Source organism: Marmota flaviventris, chromosome 4 (genome assembly GCF_047511675.1).
Source record: "Marmota flaviventris isolate mMarFla1 chromosome 4, mMarFla1.hap1, whole genome shotgun sequence".
Taxonomy (NCBI): Eukaryota; Metazoa; Chordata; class Mammalia; order Rodentia; family Sciuridae; genus Marmota; species Marmota flaviventris.
Window position 1 is genome coordinate 15,523,232 of NC_092501.1, and position 17,294 is coordinate 15,540,525.

Below are 17,294 nucleotides of genomic sequence, written 5' to 3' on the forward strand. Positions count from 1 at the left end.
AGCCAGAATATTCTGGATATAGACTACCTAATAGCTTGATTGTTTTGATGTTCTGTCAACATGGCTTATATATCTGAAATTAAGTGCAGCATGTAGCAAGCACTCAGACTTTACTTTTAAAGGATAATAATATGATTTAAAGAGAAAAACTAAATAGACCTATCAAGAGCTAAAATGCCTCTTGCATTAAACCATTCTTGTGATCTAGAACTATGACCTTTATGAGCAAGCTTGGGCCAGATGAGGAAACCTCACCTAGGGGTTGGAGTTGTTTGACTTCAGTGTCATAAGCCACCTGGGCATGGGGCCCTAACACTCTCCTATGACAGGGAAAGAGGAATATGAGCCACTCTCAGAAGCTCAGTTCACTAGGACTGAGGCTTCTCTCCATTTCCTTTACTCTGAGCGGTGCTTCATGTCTTTCCAGGGTCCACCGTTTGGCATCCCGACTGTAAGCAATCTACCAAGACAGAGGAAAAACTGCGGGTAAGGAAACCATTAGAACCATAATGCCAGGTGCATTTGGAGGCCACAGGTTTCATAGTCACAAATTCTTGGGGCAAGGGTTGGGGTGAAATTACTTTTTACTGATTTGTTTTTTCTCATAGTAAACCAAGTTCAAAGGCCTTTTGGCCAGCTCAGGGGGTTCTTTTTTGCCTTAAATTTATTGTTGTGATTTTTACTCCACATGCTTGTGTTGGATAAAGTAAGCCCTGCCTTTCTGGTCAGCTTAAGGCATTCAAGCAAAAGTCCATGCAGATGGGGAAAAAATAATTCACCCGATTCTAAAGCCAACATCTGGTGACCTTCCTGCAAGATGGCTTTGTACTGAGCCCGTGATGCCCTGCTTCCATCCATTGCTCTCAAATCCAAACTCACTGGAGCAACCTCCAGCTCCAAATTGATGACTTGTCAGATAAAATCTTAGGGGAAAACAATGATGAGCTCAGACATGCAGGTTGGTCAATATTCAGAACTCCTCCAGATGACAGTATTTTATGTTTCAGAAGCAAATACCATTGTCACGTTGTGATTGTAATCTGGATCCTGATCACACGTCCCTGGTTTTTCATCTGGTCTATGAAGGTTTTTGTTTTGTTGTTTGTTTTTCCCCCAGAGCAATAATCAGACTGAATCTCAGTCCCTCAGTTTAGCTAACTTGAGGGTACAATGGAAAAACGGGAGCGTGACCTCACAGCATTTGCTATCTCAAGGAAAAGAATGATCTGGATTTATTTTGGAGGCCAAACTCCAATATGTGGAATGCTTTCTTATCTGCCCTGAGCAGGCCTGTGTTACATGACGTGTGTAATTCCAGCAGAGCCATGGTTCACCCGTGGGACCTGGTCACCAACGTGTGACTTGTGAAGGGATGACTAGGCTTCTGAGAAATGGTTCTCAGATTTCAGATCCCTTTGCTTGCCACCTGAGTAATCGCAGCTCTTATTTTCTGGTGCCTTTTATTTATTCTCTTCATTGCAACAGACATATGCATAGGAGCTTTCTCCCCTTTGCTTTTATTTCTCTCTCTCTCTTTTTCTTCCTCAGATGTCATCTGTGTATCAGATAGAGACACTTTGCCATTTGGATATTTTAGAAACTTGTCCCTTGCCTGTAACCCTGAACAAAAGTAGTACTCTTAGAATTCACAGTTATTATGAGCAGATTTTAAGTAGAAGTTAAAAGAAAAATTTTCTTAGTATAATTGAATAAAGGTAAGAATGAGCAGGGGCTGGGGTTGTGGCTCAGCAGTAGAGCCCTTGCCTAGCACACACAAGGCCATGGGTTCAGTCCTCAGCACCACATGAAAATAAATAAATAAAATAAAGGTATTGTTTCCAACTACAAAAAAAAAAAAAAAAATGTGAGCAGGGGAGGGATTTGCCCACAAATGCCCAGATGTTCTGTTCTGTTTCCTGACACACAACTTCAACTTGAGCACACAGGATTTCTCTTGAATGTTGTCACCAGACTGGCGAGGGACTTTAGAGGAACCATGCATGCTTGGAAAATGAATTATCTTCATAATAGAGGAGAACACTAAGGACAGTACTTACTGTCACTTTTGCCCCAAGAATGTACCATTCACAACATAGCTGAGGCTGCTGCCCAGAAACCACCCAGGGAGCCAGCACATCTTCCATTCTCTACAGGGTTGCTTTTAGTTTTTTGAATAGTCATTTTTACTTGATCCCTGATGAAATCTTTGGCTAGGGGGCCAGGGACAAATTGAGGCGTGCTAATGAGACCAGACTGAATGGAATGTGCATCTTTTTTTCTATAAAGATAACTTGAGTTTGGGACTGATGTTCCTAAAATGATAATAAATAAATAAAGATTCACATCTCCATGAAACTCTCTGGAGACGCTTATGAAAACAACTAGTGAAATATTTCATTCTGGCCAAAAGGAGCTCTTGTTTTGTTCCCTCAGTGAGCTTTCCAGAGAATTCCAGCACTCTCCTCCTGAACCTGGCATCCACTACTCGGGAGGCCAGGTCAGCACTCTGGCTGACTGTCCTTGGGAAGCCCAGTAGTGAGGAGGAGGGCACCCCTGGGGAAGGGGTCTGAGGGTGCCCAGATTTAGGGCCCAGGGGTGTTGGTAGGGCTTAGAGGCGAGCAGAGTCTGAAGAGAAGATGGAATCTTGCACTCTCTTGAGGGTGTTTCCACACATCACAAATCCCCAGCCAAGGTTCCTAGGCCTTTCACCACATGTCACATCAGAGCAGTCTCCATAGCAAAATGAAAATGTTTTAAGGATCTTTCAGCAGCCCTCCCAAGTAATCCACATTCTTGTCATTGAAGACCTCATGGGGCGTTTGTAAGAACAGAATCTGATGACCGCCTCTTGGTTGGCTTCATATACCGTAAGCACATCGAGCCAAACTAAATGGAAAGGGGGGTGGATGTAGATAAGTATATTGTAATTTCAAGACCAGTTAATATGCTTTAAACTTGGGCCCCAAACTGACCCCCCAAATGGCACATGTACATCAATGGAAGTGATGTCACTTGCTGTTGCTATCAAATTGGTTTCCTCTCAGCTTTTTTGTTTTCTAGGGTTTCAGAATAAGGGGTTCTTGTTGTTTATTCTTCCCTTTTCTCATGTTTCATGGCAGCCACCAAACATCTACCGCTCTTCCTCTGATTTCTTTTATCCCAAAAGTCTGATTCGCCGCACAGGACGGACTCCATCTCTGCAGGTTGGCGCTGTGTCTGGCCGTAGCTGGGAGCCGCTGCCGTGGGCCTAGGCTTCTCTGTTGCTTTCTGTGGCTGCCTTTCTCACGTAACTTGTCCCCTCCTGCAGAAGTCAATGCTGCCCTCACCCGAGTGTGCCTCACGCTCTGACCTGGGCTGTTCTCTCTGATTGGTGCTTTCCTTCAGAGCAGTGGCTAAAGTGTCATCTCCATTAAAGCTGGTGCACAGAAAGCTGCCGTTTGATCCTGCACCCCATATTTGTTCAAGGAACAAATATCAGCCACACTCCCGGGTGCAGTGCCAGCCTGGATGCTGTACATCTAGCCTCGTAGGGGAAAAGAGACAAGTCATGATAAAATGGGGCGGAAACATGTCACAAGTCCTGGATCTCAAACGCCACATTCTCTGGGATGTCAGATGAGGCCATGGTCTCCAGGGACACTTCCTGAGAGATGCAGTCTTTAGGTTGAATTCTGGAGGCTGGAGAGGATTGGAACAGGTGGAGATGAGGAGAAAGGAACAGGCCCAATGAGAACCCAAAAGCTTCGAGCAGGGGAAAGCCATGCTGGGAGGGAGTGGATTGGATCAAGAATGGATTTGTGAAGGGAGAGTGGGCCCCCATCTGTGGAGACTGGGGTATCCATCTAGATTCTCATTTGCTCTCCTAGTAGTTCCTGTGGAGGTTGTTAATCTTAATCCCATTTTACAGATGCAGAGACTGAGACTGAGGCCTCTCACAGTTAAAGAACTTCTCCAAGTTTCCCCACTGATAAGTAGAAAAGCTAGGATTGGATCTCAGGTTTCTGGGAGCCCATAGTCATTTTCTTTTTACTGCAAGGGGCCAGTGAGAGAGAGACCTAGGATACCAGGAAGAGGAGAGCCCTAAGTGCTCGCAAGGGCCCTCTTGGAGGACCACTGCTGAGCATAAGGAAGAAGAGTGTGGCCTGCCTTGTGTGCCTTCCTGGAGCAGTGAGGGACTCTGTCTTCCACAGGAGCAGCAAGGCAGGAGACCATGTTGCTGCCCAGACTCACTTTCTCTAGGGTTCCTGAGAAGTCAGGCCTGGGAAATTGCAAGTGACTTTCCACTTTCCCACGCTGGCCCAGACGAAACCCATTCCACAGCCCTGGTGACAGTTTGGGACTCAGCCCAGTACTCCTGTCAGGGCTTTGTCCTGTGACTTCCAGAACTGCACTAAGGAAGAATTGAGCTTCTATCTGATTTTATTACGATTCATGTTCATATGAAGTATAGAATTTTATAGTGGAAAGAAACCTCATGGAGCTGAGCCTCCGAGTTCCTCCCCCTGCAGAATAACGCTGATGGAGCAGCGTGCCCAAGGCTGCACCGGCCGATGGCTGCAGAGACTGTAGACTCTGGTTCTCTGACTCCAGGCATTGGGGGCTTTGCAGTGCCCATGGTACCAGGTTCCGACTTGGACTTGTGCGGGACCTTCTTTCTATTTTAAGGCTCAGCCCCAATGGCAAGACAGAGTTCCCACACACAACAAAATGAAAGGCTTCTGAATCCAAAGGAGCGGCTCATAATGAACCCCACTGTGAGGAGCCCTGCTCAGACTTAATGCCTCTACTTGGAAGGAAGTTGCATTTTCAATAGTTCCCCCGCCTCCAATAGTATATTCTTAATTCAAGTAGTTTCATATTTTCTTGGCCTAAGACTATGGCCAAGTGGTACATTTTCATGACTTGAAGAAAAATACCATGAAGTGTGATTTTTTTTTTTTTTTTTTTTTTTTGGTCTGCTCTAGACCCTTAGGTTTAAGAGAGAGAACGTGAATATCTGTTTCTAATAACTTCTCCCTTCCTATCCTGTTGTTCAAAAGGAACATCTGATTCCCATTAACCAGCCGTAAATATCAGTGAAGTCAACTTAGCCCTATCACAGAACACTGTAAACAGCCTGGGACCTGGCAGGGCCTCCCTTCCCCTCTGCCAGCAGGGTGGCTCCCCAGGACCTTTAAGAAGCCTGAACACTCCAAGGGACACCTCTCTCAAGTCACGGTTGTTTCCATCTTTCGAGTGCTTTGACCTACACAGCAGCTCATTTTCACCACGTAACAAAGCCCCCTTAGCTATTAGGTGAGCTTGTCCTTGTAGGGACAGCCAGTACTCTGTGCCCCAGAAATAAGTCCTGGTTTTGTCGCAGAGGAAAGTTATATTTATAAGGAAAAAAGTTGTTTGATTATTTACATTAAGAAATCACTCCTTCCTTTCCTTCGAATTAGAGGTAAAAGAAAAAAGATGAAAGAACATATTCTGGTTTTACTTCTTTGGAGGAATTTTATGTGAATAGCAATGACTTTTGTCTATAGGTAAAACTCAGTTCTGAGCATTTCTAATTCATTGTAGGCAAAGTGCATGGTACTCCCAGGACCAAGCTGTAATAACCCAGAAAGGGTCACTTGCTTTTGTTTTAAAAAGGAGTTTCTTTGCTGTACTTTGAAGGCTAAAAGCATGAATTGACTAACTTACAAAATGGGCATGAGTTTTTTTTTTTTCTTGTGAAACTAACATTCACTTATTACAATGTACATTCTTGAAAATCTAGAACCAAAACAAATACCATGTATATGTTTTTATTTTTTTAAAGCCATGATATGATTTTATGATGAAAAACTTTATGTACATCTAGGACAAGGAAATAATGTTGTGGACTCTCACTGTCACTACAATGTCACCACAGCACATCCTGCTTTCTTTGTCCATAGGCCTGGGGATCTCATCCCCTCTGGGGGTCATTGCAACACAGTCAGACACAGAGGTGTTAAGTGTTATGTTAGGTGTTATGTGCTAGGAAGACATCCAGGCCTCTCAGCCATGGTAAAGGCTGGTGACATTTGTGCAGCTGTGTCCTAGCCCCCTCCGCCTCCTCTCCAAACACTCCAAAGGAGTTACTTTCACCCTGACTTACATTCAATGTGTGCAGATGTTAAAAGTGTCCCTTCTTCTGCAGCAGTTGGCACCACCCCGTCTGAACACCAACCAAAGCCCAAGTCAGGTACCGTCAGCATCAACAGTACTAGGATCAGGTGCCAGTCATCTTATACCTATAGTTGTTCCATAGGCGCTCCGAGATCATTCTGATCTGGCCGCCATTGCCTGTAGTCTCTGTGGCCCTCTTAGACTTCTTAGAGCCTGGCAGCGGACAGATGCGATTAGTGGTTGTTGCCTCTCTGCTCCTCTTGGACGGGGAGGGTACAGGGGTATCAGAGAGCCTCTCAGTACTGTCCTGGGGGCCTGTGGGCATCATGGCCCAACTTGGAAGGTACATGAAAAATGTCATTTCTCCACGTCCTCAACAGGCAGAGCTCTGGTAAGTGCTTTGAATGGTCAGCGTTTGAAGAGAGGTGTCAGCTGGCGGGAAACATCAGGAGCTCTCCTCCATTCATCTTCTCCTGGTGACAGTGACGGTGCCTCCCAAATGGTCAGGCAGATGAACCAAGGCAAAGCTTGGGGTGGGGACGGGAGTGTGGGTCAACTGAGGCTTTTAAAGGATTTCCTGAAGAAAGCAAAAAGGTGTGCTTTTCCAAGCATCTCACTATTGATTAAATGTCCCCCCAACACACCTTTTATTCCCCTTCCCTTTTAAATGAACTGCTAGTCTTCCAGTGAGGTCTTTCTTTGTTATTTTTTAAGTAAATTAAAAATCTTGTGAACGGTGAATATGGGAAGGTGTGCTGGGGAAATCAATGGTGAGCACACAGACCCCATCTTTGTGGGCTTGAGTGGGACAGCTCTGTGCTCTTAGAAGCCTGTTAGGGAATGCTCCTTTCTTCTTCCCGTTGCCAAAATAGGGATTCAACAATTTGCCTCATTCACTGGCAAAATACTTTGAGAGATCACAGCCTTATAACAATCCCCTCTCCATCCCCCGTGCCCTTTCCGTCCTCCGTGCCCTCTCCGTCCCCCTTGCCCTCTCTGTCCTACTAGCCCACATTTTGTGGGCGTTGATGTTGTTGCCAAAGATGGCATCAAAGAAATAACCGAGCTTCTCCAACTGTACTTTCAAGTTGGGTTTTTTCTACAAGAAAAAAAGTGCTTAAAGGAAAGTTAGCAAATTCCATTTGCTTTTTCCTTTTAAATGAACATTTCAATAATTTTATTTAACTCAGTAGCTAATGAGTAAACCAGTCAGATATAATAACCTGTTGAAATGGAGATTGGACTTCAGGGACTTATCTACTTAATTTTTTATAAGCACATTATAGCTATACATAAGCGTGAGGTTCATTTTGACATATACTTATATGGAATAAATTTATTCCATTTCAGTCCCTAGTACCTCCTCCTTCTCTCCCCCTCTCCCCTGGCCTTCCCCCATCTATTTATTGTTTTTATAAATTTGTATTTGATGGGAATACATAAAGGTGGAATTCACCGTGGTACACACACATGCACACAGCATGATTTGGTTAACCTCATTCTGCTGTCCCTCCCCTTTCCCATTCTCCTCAACTGCCCCCCCTTTATTCCTCTGATCTTTCTTCTACTTTCATGGTATTTCCCCCCACTCCTTTATTTTGTTTTAGCTTCCGCATATGAGAGAAAACATTTGGCCCTTAAATTTCTGAGTCTGTCTTATTTCACTTAGCATGAACTAGACAGACATTTCTCAAAGGAAGAAATACAAATGGCCAACAAATGTATGAAAAAATGGGGCTGGGGTTGTGGCCCAGAGGTAGAGCGCTTGCCTTAGCATGTGTGGGGCACTGGGTTCGATTCTCAGCACCACATAAAAATAAAATAAAAATACTGTGTCCACCTACAACTAAAAAATAAATATTTAAAAAAATATATGAAAAAATGTTCAACTTCCCTAGCAATCAGGGAAATGCAAATCAAAACTACATTGAGATTTTACCTCACTCCAGTTAGAATGGCAGTCATCAAGAATGCAAATATTAATAAATGCTGGTGAGGATGTAAGGGAAAGATACACTCAGACATTGCTGGTGGGACTGCAAATTAGTACACCACTCTGGAAGGCAGAATGGAGATTCCTCAAAAGACTAAGAATGGAACCTCCATGACACAGCTGTCCCACTCCTTGGTATGTATCCAAAATAACTAAAATCATCATGCTACGCTGATATAGGCACATTAATATTAATATCAATAAGATATTATAGCAGCACAATTCACAATAGCCAAATCACCAGCCCAGGTGATCTTCAACAAATGAATGGATAAAGAAAATCTGGGATGTATACACAATGGAGTTTTACTCAGCCATGAAGAAAAATGAAATATTGGCATATGCTGGTAAGTGGATGGAACTGGAGACTATCATGCCAAATGAAATAAGCCACACTCCACTTGCTTTTAGCAGCTTAGAGTTGGGAAACCTTACTATTTACTTTTCTCCTTAGAAATGAACATACCTTTGGGGATACTATTTGAAGTCCTCTTCATATTTATTATATGTTTGTAATACAGAGACAAGAGGAATTTTGTTCATCATAAACTCCTGTAGAGAGTTCCAGAAACAAAGGCTGCTAACCCATTGAGTTAGTGAATTCAGTTCATAATTACCAGGTCACTGTGGCTACTCTGAATAACTGAGTGGGTTGAAATGGTAATTTAGGTTAAGTAATTGCATGTAGGGATCAGACAGGGAAATGTGAATTATCTATAAAATTTTGTTGCAGCTCAATGAGGTGATGCTGGACTTAAATAAATGATAAGAAACAACTGGGGGATTTGGGAGGAAGACAGGGCATCAGGAAGTCTGTGCCTCAAGGTTGAGATGAGTTTCAGTGTGTGGATTTGTCTGCTCTGTTAGAGGAGAGCTCTCTGCCTCTTGAAGATTTATTAGTCATAACAGCAAATCATGTGTCCATTAGGGGGGAAAACATGGCTGGAAGTATAAAAGGGACTCAATAATAAATAAGATATTAATTTAAAATTCAATATGTTCAGAATTTTAGGTATTTCCTATTGAATTCAAAATTCTAAATATTTAAGATTAAACACTGCAAAGATAATTGTTCAGTTTTTAAAAGTAATTTATTATCTTCTTAAAGGCAAGACCTTTAACCTCCAGCTGAGAGCAAATGCACTCCCAGAGCCATTAGGGACCCCGGCAGGAAGCAGGGAGGGCCACTGTGCTGTTGAACCCTGGAGCACAGTTCAGGAGGCAGCAGATGCAGAACCGTCCTGGCAGATAAGACAGGCTTGTGCAAGGTCACTGCCAGCCATCACGGGAGGGGCATGAGTTACTGAAGTGAGACCAGGCAGGAAGTCAATCTGTGAGAGGGTGCAGAAGCGCTTCTCAGGGTTCCTAAGAACGGGAAGGTACAGTCAGTTCCTGCCACCAGACACTAGGAATTATGAACACATCTGTGTTCTGAGGGGAAGGAGGCCTAACGTGGTGGTATGGAGAACTATGGGCGGCCTTGTCAGTGTGGCTCACATCTGAAAAGAATATTCCATCCTGAGGAAGTAAATGCAGGCAGTGCCCTTTGGTATTTGAGACTAATTGGCCAAGAAATCAAGTCTAATGCTGATCACTTGCTTCACGCCTGGCTGGATCTTCGAAGGTACTATCTCGTTTAAGACTATGAAGCAGCTGTCGCTGGTACTCTCTCCCCTGTTTGTTTTATAAATGAAGAAGTTGGGACTCAAGAAAGGTAAAAGGAAAAAAAAAAAAAAAAAAGAAAGAAAAATTCCCATAATGTTGCACAGCTAGCGGAACCTGGATTTGAGCTAATTATTTGACTCCAGAACCAGATTTTAACTCCACCATATTACACTACGCAGAGTTGTGTTTTATCCCCTTACTTACAGACAGGAAGACAAAGAAGGGCCATTGTAAGGAATAGGAAGTAAGAATGTAACTTGACCATGAACGGGAGGTCTAAGGAAGTAAATTTTATAAAAGAGTTTGATGGGTCAGGATGGAGCAAAAGTAAACAGTGGTGAGTGGGAAGTTCCATGCAAGGGTCATTTCTGAAGCTCTGAAACATCTTGAGCGTTTTCCAGGAAACACTAACTAGCCTAAAGATACGAGGGGCAGAGCAGTCACTCTAAGAGCCTTGGTAGGCTTGGTGACCAGCTGAATTGACTTTGAAAACTGACTGTAGAAGTCTGGATTATTTCAGAATCAGAGAACTCAGGGGCAGGCCCATGCAGATTGGAGGTGATTCAGATCTGAAAACGTTTAAAGAATCAAACTTGATGAAATTGCAAATTGTTCATTATCCCTTAAAACCTTTAGCCCAATAATATTCATAGTCCAAACAGGATGAATGCCTTGGAGAAAGCCTATATAACTCACAAACTCTGCTAATCCGAGGAGGAAGGAGGGAGAAACGCAGCTTGAACAGGCTAGCTTGTCCTGAGCCCTGTCTCTGCGGAGTTCTTTGTCCCTGGGAGACAGCATAAGGGTCCTTCCCCACCCATGCTCAGGTTGGTCTTCAACTCTATTCCTATCATCATGGACAGGACAAGAGCCACCAAGCAGTTCAGAGCTGTCCCCAGGTGTGTTATCGCAGGAAATGGCAGTGATGTCCCTGGCCCACTCTTGGCAAAAACAGGGATGAGTTACATACAAGACACCACCAAGCTCAGCATGTGATTTGGCTTTTCAGTTAATGTCCAGGTGCTTGTTAAGGACACAGGCCCTTGTCCCAGCAACCCCAGTAAGTGAAGACCTGTCACCCCTGCAGCCCGCCTCTCCCACCCACCTCCACTCCAGGGCGCTCAGGCAGTGAGCCCACAGGGCAATGAGCATATTTTCAGTTAGCATTCCTTCTTTTCTGCTACTGATGTCAACGTGTTGCTTAGTACCCTCACCCTCTTTGTTCCATAGCTGTGTTGGGAAATACATGAGTGCACTCACCTTATGATGTAGACAAAAATCAAGTGCAGGAGTTAGCTGGGTTCAAATCCTAACTCAAACCCTTCCTACCTCTACAGCTTGGATCACTCATACCTCTTTCTCATCTGTAAAATGGGGTGAAAACCCATCTCACTGAGCAGATTTAATGCGGTTAAGCTGGTATAGGCTCAGCACAGGCCTGCCACATAGGAATTGGGCAATAAACACTGGCTGCTATTCCTGTGTTGTTGCTTAAATAAGAGGTTTTAATTTGATACCAAGTTTAGCAAATATTAAGTCCTGGCTACTTGAACCTGAAGGACTACCTGTATTTAATTACCCCACAGAGAGGGATGTCACTTCAACTTTCAGTAAAAAGACTTTTTAAAAATAATATTTTAAAGGAGGGTTATATTTGGGTAATGCCGCTTCTGTAGTTTGATTGAGAAATGGATCTAGAAACTGGACATTCTTTTAGTGTAACGCAGATCCTTTCTTTTCCAACATGCTCTGATGTAGAATTTTCTCATATTGAAATTCACCTGTGATTGGGAAATAGTAGCTTCAATCACAGTTGGAGGAGAACGCTTGTATGTGGCAGGTCGTGGAAGCGCTGAGTGATGCATGCCTCCATCTGGGCATAGTGACACTTCTCCCACCACCGCCCAGTCAGATATCTCTGGGCACAGCCCTCCTGTGAGTGTGGCTTTGAGAATGAGTCCAGCCATGCCTGCCTTAAGTGGCCAGCTATGTCTGCGCTCCTTTTTTCAGGTGTGAATTGGAGACACAGCACCTGTGCTCTTAGGAGTCCTTTGGGTTCAGTTATACCTATATTCAAGGTGTCACTTATTGGTAGGAATAGAGCCAAAGGGAAATGTCCTATTCTATTGTAGATCTTAAAGTCATCCGCTCCAGAAAATAACTGCACAGACATGAGGAAGTCTCTCAAGACCAGGACCTTAGTTTTCTGTGTAAAACTTTCCAAAATATGCCAAGCAGAGGGGGGGAGGCTCTCAACCCTAGTTCATTCATTTCCCGTGGGTCCAGCCTGCATAACCAACACCCTCAGGGTTCTCAAGTACCTATGATGAGGTCCTATTTCTTCTACCTTCTTCAAGCTCAGGATGTTCTCTGTGTTAGGCTCAAATCATGGAAGAGACATGAGTTGGTGCCTGCAAATAAATTTGAGCTCATTCTCTCCACAAATGTTTATGCCTTCTGTGTACCTGTGCAAAGCATTGGATGTATGCAGTGGTGACAACTGTGTGAGGGTGGAGAGCATGACCAAAGTCAAGGGGGAGGTAGACCTGATGCAGCAAAACCAATAAATGTATCAATTGGAATTTTTATTCACAAAGGAAAAAGTAAGAATGGCACTGTGAGAACTCTGGCCTGGAAAACAGGGAGGGCCTCCCTGAGCAGGTGATGTTTAAGACTTTAGGCTTGAAGGAGGAAAAAGAGTCAACCCAGTCAGATTGTGGGTAAGAGCATTGCAGGCTGAGGGAGCATCGGGGATAAGAACCCCTAGGCAGGGAGGTGCTCCTGCTTCTGTGAATGATGACAGGTGATGAGTGACAAGGTAGGAGAAGGCAGCGGAGTGATCGCGAGGCCCTGGGAGTTGTGGTTTTATTCTGAGTTGATGCTGAAGCCAAAAGCAGGATATTGGAAGTTCAAATTATGTTCTTTAAAAGAAATAAAATAAATCTCTTTTGAAAGATCCACTGGGTGTCAAGTGCATTTGAAGAAGTCAAGGGCAAGAGCTGGAAGCCCACAGTGGGGGGCATTGCAATAGTCCAGAGGAGCCAAGGTGGTGACAGGGCTGGGATTGTGGCCATGCAGCGTGGGAGCAGTGTGCTGCATGAGAAAGCCAGAGGTTTTTGTGGGGAGCAAGAAGAGGAAGACACTGAGAAAGACCCCCAATGCACTTTCGGTGCCAGGTCTCAAAACTAGTCTACATGTCCCTTTCCTTCAAGGTTGTATTTTCCCTTATCTGCAAAGAAAAGATACGACATCTCTCCTCCTTTAACTAGTTTTAGTACAGCTTAGGGACCCAGGCCTTCTTGATTCTGACGCCATGGCCCGAAATCTCACAAGTCACCATTTATTTTACAGCCGACCAGGACCTCTTCAGAAAGTATTTATTCCAGACCAGGATCCAGCATCCCTGGCTCACCAGGTCACACTATCTATGTAAGTATCTGCTTCCAGAAGGGACATTTGTGGGGCAGCTAAGTTTGGGGATTGAAATAGCAGAATGGACAATCCAAAACAGAAGCTAATGCAAAATGATTCATCTCTGTTAGAGATCCAGTGTTCATCTTGGTACATCAGCCCTCCAGGTCATATTTTCCTTCAGGTGATTCAATTTGTATGTGGTCATCAGATCAAAAGATGATTGCAAAATGATGGACTTAAAAAAAATTTTTTCAGTGCTGAGGATCAAACCCCGGATCTTGCAAATTATAATGAGCGTCTCCTCCAGTCCTGGACTTCTAAAATTGTCACACCTAACTTACATACAGATATATAGGGATTAATTATATATTTTTATAACACTGTTGCTGAGTATTCTTAAATTCTGACATCAAAGATATTTAAATATTTAGTTTATTAAATAGGCAGTTCTTGGTTTTAGCCATCTGGGAACCAATTTCTTGACCATCTGTTTGAGATTTCCTTCCTTTCCTGTAGTAAATTAGAAAATTATTCTTCAGGTTTACACATTTTTATATTTAACAAATTCTGCACATAATTTTTCTTAAGCTTTAGATGATTTAAGGGGGAAAAAACCTGATTAACTGATGGTATAAATTGGTAATTCACTGGAAAGCATGGCTGCGCTAAGCAAGGGGTTTTGGTTTGTTTTAAGGTCTTCACATTTTAAACAAGACATAAAATTTACTGGCAATAGTTTCTCAAGAAATGAGACTGCAGAGTAACAATTCTCTCCATTTAACTTTACTAGGCAAAAGTAGACAACGAAATCCTGGATTACAAGGATTTAGCCGCCATCCCCAAGGTCAAGGCAATTTATGACATTGAACGTCCTGATCTCATTACCTATGAGCCTTTCTACACCTCGGGCTATGATGACAAGCAGGAGAGACAGAGCCTTGGAGAGGTAATAAATTCCTGGTGGTTGCAGGATGTACCGCAGTTCACTTTCTTTGTAGTCACATGTGCAACAACTGATGTTTGGAGTTAAAATAAATCAGTCTTTTCGACTGTATTTTGTTTGTGGGTTTCCGCACCAGGTGCTTTAAGGTATTCAAAACCTGTCACGTGATCTCTGTCCCAAGGGAGGTTACAGAGGTGGAAGAACCAGTGAACTGCACATAAAACAGCAGAGTCAGGCTGGGATAGAAGCTGTAGAGTTGTCAGGGAAGACTAGGGGAGGGAGAGTCTTCTGGGAGTCTTGAACTTCAAATGAGCCTGAAGTATATTCATGGGGATTGTGATGAGAGAGAGCATTTCTGTAGCTACCGAAATTTTGGTAGCTACAGTTTTCAGTATCTTCACATAATCAGAATGTACAAGAAAAGAAAAAAAGTAGAGATTGTGGTAACAGCAAAGTACACCGGGATGAGGTGAGATCTGGAATCAAATTACCTGGGCTCTACCCAGGGATCACCACACACTGGTGGTCTGACATTGCCATGTGACAACCATTCCAATTCTACTTCCCTCATCTGGAAAATAGGCTACCTCACAGGGGGCTAGAAAGGAGTACAAAAACTAATCGATGTAGAGCAGTTAACAGAGGGACAAACGTGTTAATGTTCAGCAAATGGCAGCTGCTACCATTATTACCTGTCCTCCTGGGGCTTAGTGGTGCTTGGCCAACAGACACACCCCACTGCCGGACCACAGCTTCACATGGCTTGGGCTCCTCCCTCTGGTCTTTTTTTCCTGGCCTCTTCAACTCATTCTGTTTTTCTCTATTTATTTATGTATTTATTGGTGCTAGGGACTAACCCCAGGGCCTTGAGCATGCTAAACACATGCTGTACCTCAGAGCTACTGCCCCAGCACCCCTTCCCACTTTAGTTTTTAAATTGGAATCATCTGTAGACTATTTGAGTCCATTGAGGGAGATGTTATCCAAGTAGTTGCCTCAAATCAGCCATTCAGCCAAAGTTGAATGAGAGTGGACAGTCACGTAGTGTTTTCAGGCTTAACTGAGATAAAGGAAAAGCATATTAGTATAGTGAATCTGTTTAATTTGTCGTCAGTTATACACAGATAATATTTATTGTTTTATAATTATATTTACATTGATTTATATTTATATAACATTCCTCCTATTTGTTTATTTTCTAATTAGGGTTTTATTCCAGATCATAACTCTTCATTGCCATGGGCCATTAAACCAGAGGTGACATCCATTTTCATGTAGTGCCACCTAGTGGTTGCTTTGCTGCATTGTATCTTTGGCAGCTCTCAAATGCAGTTTGATTGGCCTGGGCTGTTGAGTTGCCATTGGGCAACAAAGAGTGTTGCAAAGTGACCTAGGTGATCAAGGGCAAGGAGAGGCTCCCGAACAAATTACATAGGGGCTGGTCTTAGAGCAAGTGGATGAGAATTTATTAATGTTCAAGTCATGCAACCAAGGAGGAGCTGAGTTTTTTTGTGGTGGTCTGTGTTTCCAAGTGAATCCATTTGGGGCAGTAAAACATCAGGCTCTTAAGGATTAAGGCTTTGAAGTGAAATTTTCAATATTTAAAATCAGACTCTGGCTGGACATGGTGATGCACATCTATAATCCCAGCTATTCAGGAGGCTGAGGCAGGAGGATTGCAAGTTTGAGCCAGCCTGAGCAACTTGGCAAAATCTTGTCTCAAAAAAAAGTCTGAGAGGTGTGTAGCTCAGTGGTAGAGTACCCCTGTATTTAAGATTTAATCCCCAGTGCCCACAAAAACAAACAAACAAATAAAAAACACTGACTCTGGTATTTACTAACCCTATATTTATGAACCATATGACTGAGAAAATTTCATCCTTCAGTCTCCTTCCCTGTAAACTCAAGGTAGAAAACAATAATTGCTACCTACCTCTAAAGTCTTTATATAAGGATTAGGTAAGGTATTTAGATTAGAACAGTAATTCATACATAAATGCTCAACAGAAATTCTAGCTGCTCTCAGATTCAATGCCATTACCATCATAACCTGGAATGGTGACCTAAGGGTTTCTCTATGGATAGAGGATGTCTCCTGGAATAGATATCAGGTATGTCAAACTCTCCCCAACACATGGATCTTGCAGGGAGTAAACTTTACAAGTTATTCTATTATTTATTCCATTCATTATTAGCACTTCCTTTGTAGAATCCATATATAGACATTTTAGAAACACAGGAGTAACTTTGAGTTCTGCGTAGCCCTCCACCTGAGGAGTGGATCCAGAATGCATCATCAGAGCAGGAGGAGAGCTAGCTTCTCCACAGGGGGCCATCCTTGGCCAGCAAAGATGCCCTAGAGACAGGCCATAGCTGCAGACATTACCATGGGGCCTGAGGAAGCTTGCAGTGCAAGAGAGTCTGCCATGTCATTGTTAATGTGGGGAAAAGATCCAATTCTAAAACTAAGAAATCCACCCCTGATGTTGTTCTTTAGAATGCTTATTTTGCATTTCATTTCTAATTGAAAACTTTTTACATTTTAATTACAAACATTTTATTTATTCAGAAAATATTCACTGAGCACCAAATATGTGGCAAGAGCTACTTTCATCACTGGGAATAGATTGTTATAAACAGTCCTTGCCCTCATTGAGCTTGGGAGACAGGAAGTAAACAGATACACAGGAGAATTCTACAGGGAGGTAGTATCATGAAGAAAAATGAAGGAAAGTAACAAGAAAGAATGCTGGGGGAGAAGTTGCTGTTTTCCATAGGAGGGTCACAGCAGGTGCTGTGTGAAGGTGACTTTGAACTGAGACTTCATAGAATAGAAAATGGGGGTGAGCTCTGCAGGTGTCTACATGAAAAGCCCTGGTAGTGGAGGAAAGAGCAAGTCCAAAGGCCCTGAGGTGAGACAGGACTTGGCCTGTTGGTGGCCCTAAGGAAGCCTGTGTACTTGGACGATTGGAAGCCAGAAGCTGTGTGGTGGTGAAATTGGCCAGGCAGCCCGGACAGGATCCACATGCCTGGTCATCACACTCCTACCAAACTATTTTTCAGTGATTGCCAAAGTTATAATTTAGTTAAAAACATGTTTACAAAATCCCATGTTTTTGTAGATGTTATAACTCAGTACAG

General features: G+C 43.2%; 1 protein-coding gene across 6 annotated transcripts in view; it reads left to right on the top strand.

The window, feature by feature from the left end:
- Positions 1–17,294, top strand: part of Ablim1 (actin binding LIM protein 1) — a 279,926-nt gene that overhangs the window by 231,511 nt on the left and 31,121 nt on the right. For 5 of the 6 annotated variants that reach the window (XM_071610879.1, XM_071610880.1, XM_071610881.1 and 2 more), the window contains 3 exons: positions 428–486; positions 13,148–13,225; positions 14,001–14,156. In XM_071610879.1, the coding sequence (XP_071466980.1) occupies positions 428–486; positions 13,148–13,225; positions 14,001–14,156 (293 nt within the window). Of the gene's footprint in view, positions 1–427; positions 487–3,119; positions 3,204–6,169; positions 6,215–13,147; positions 13,226–14,000; positions 14,157–17,294 lie in introns of all 6 variants that reach the window. The other variant, XM_071610882.1, reaches the window with a different exon arrangement.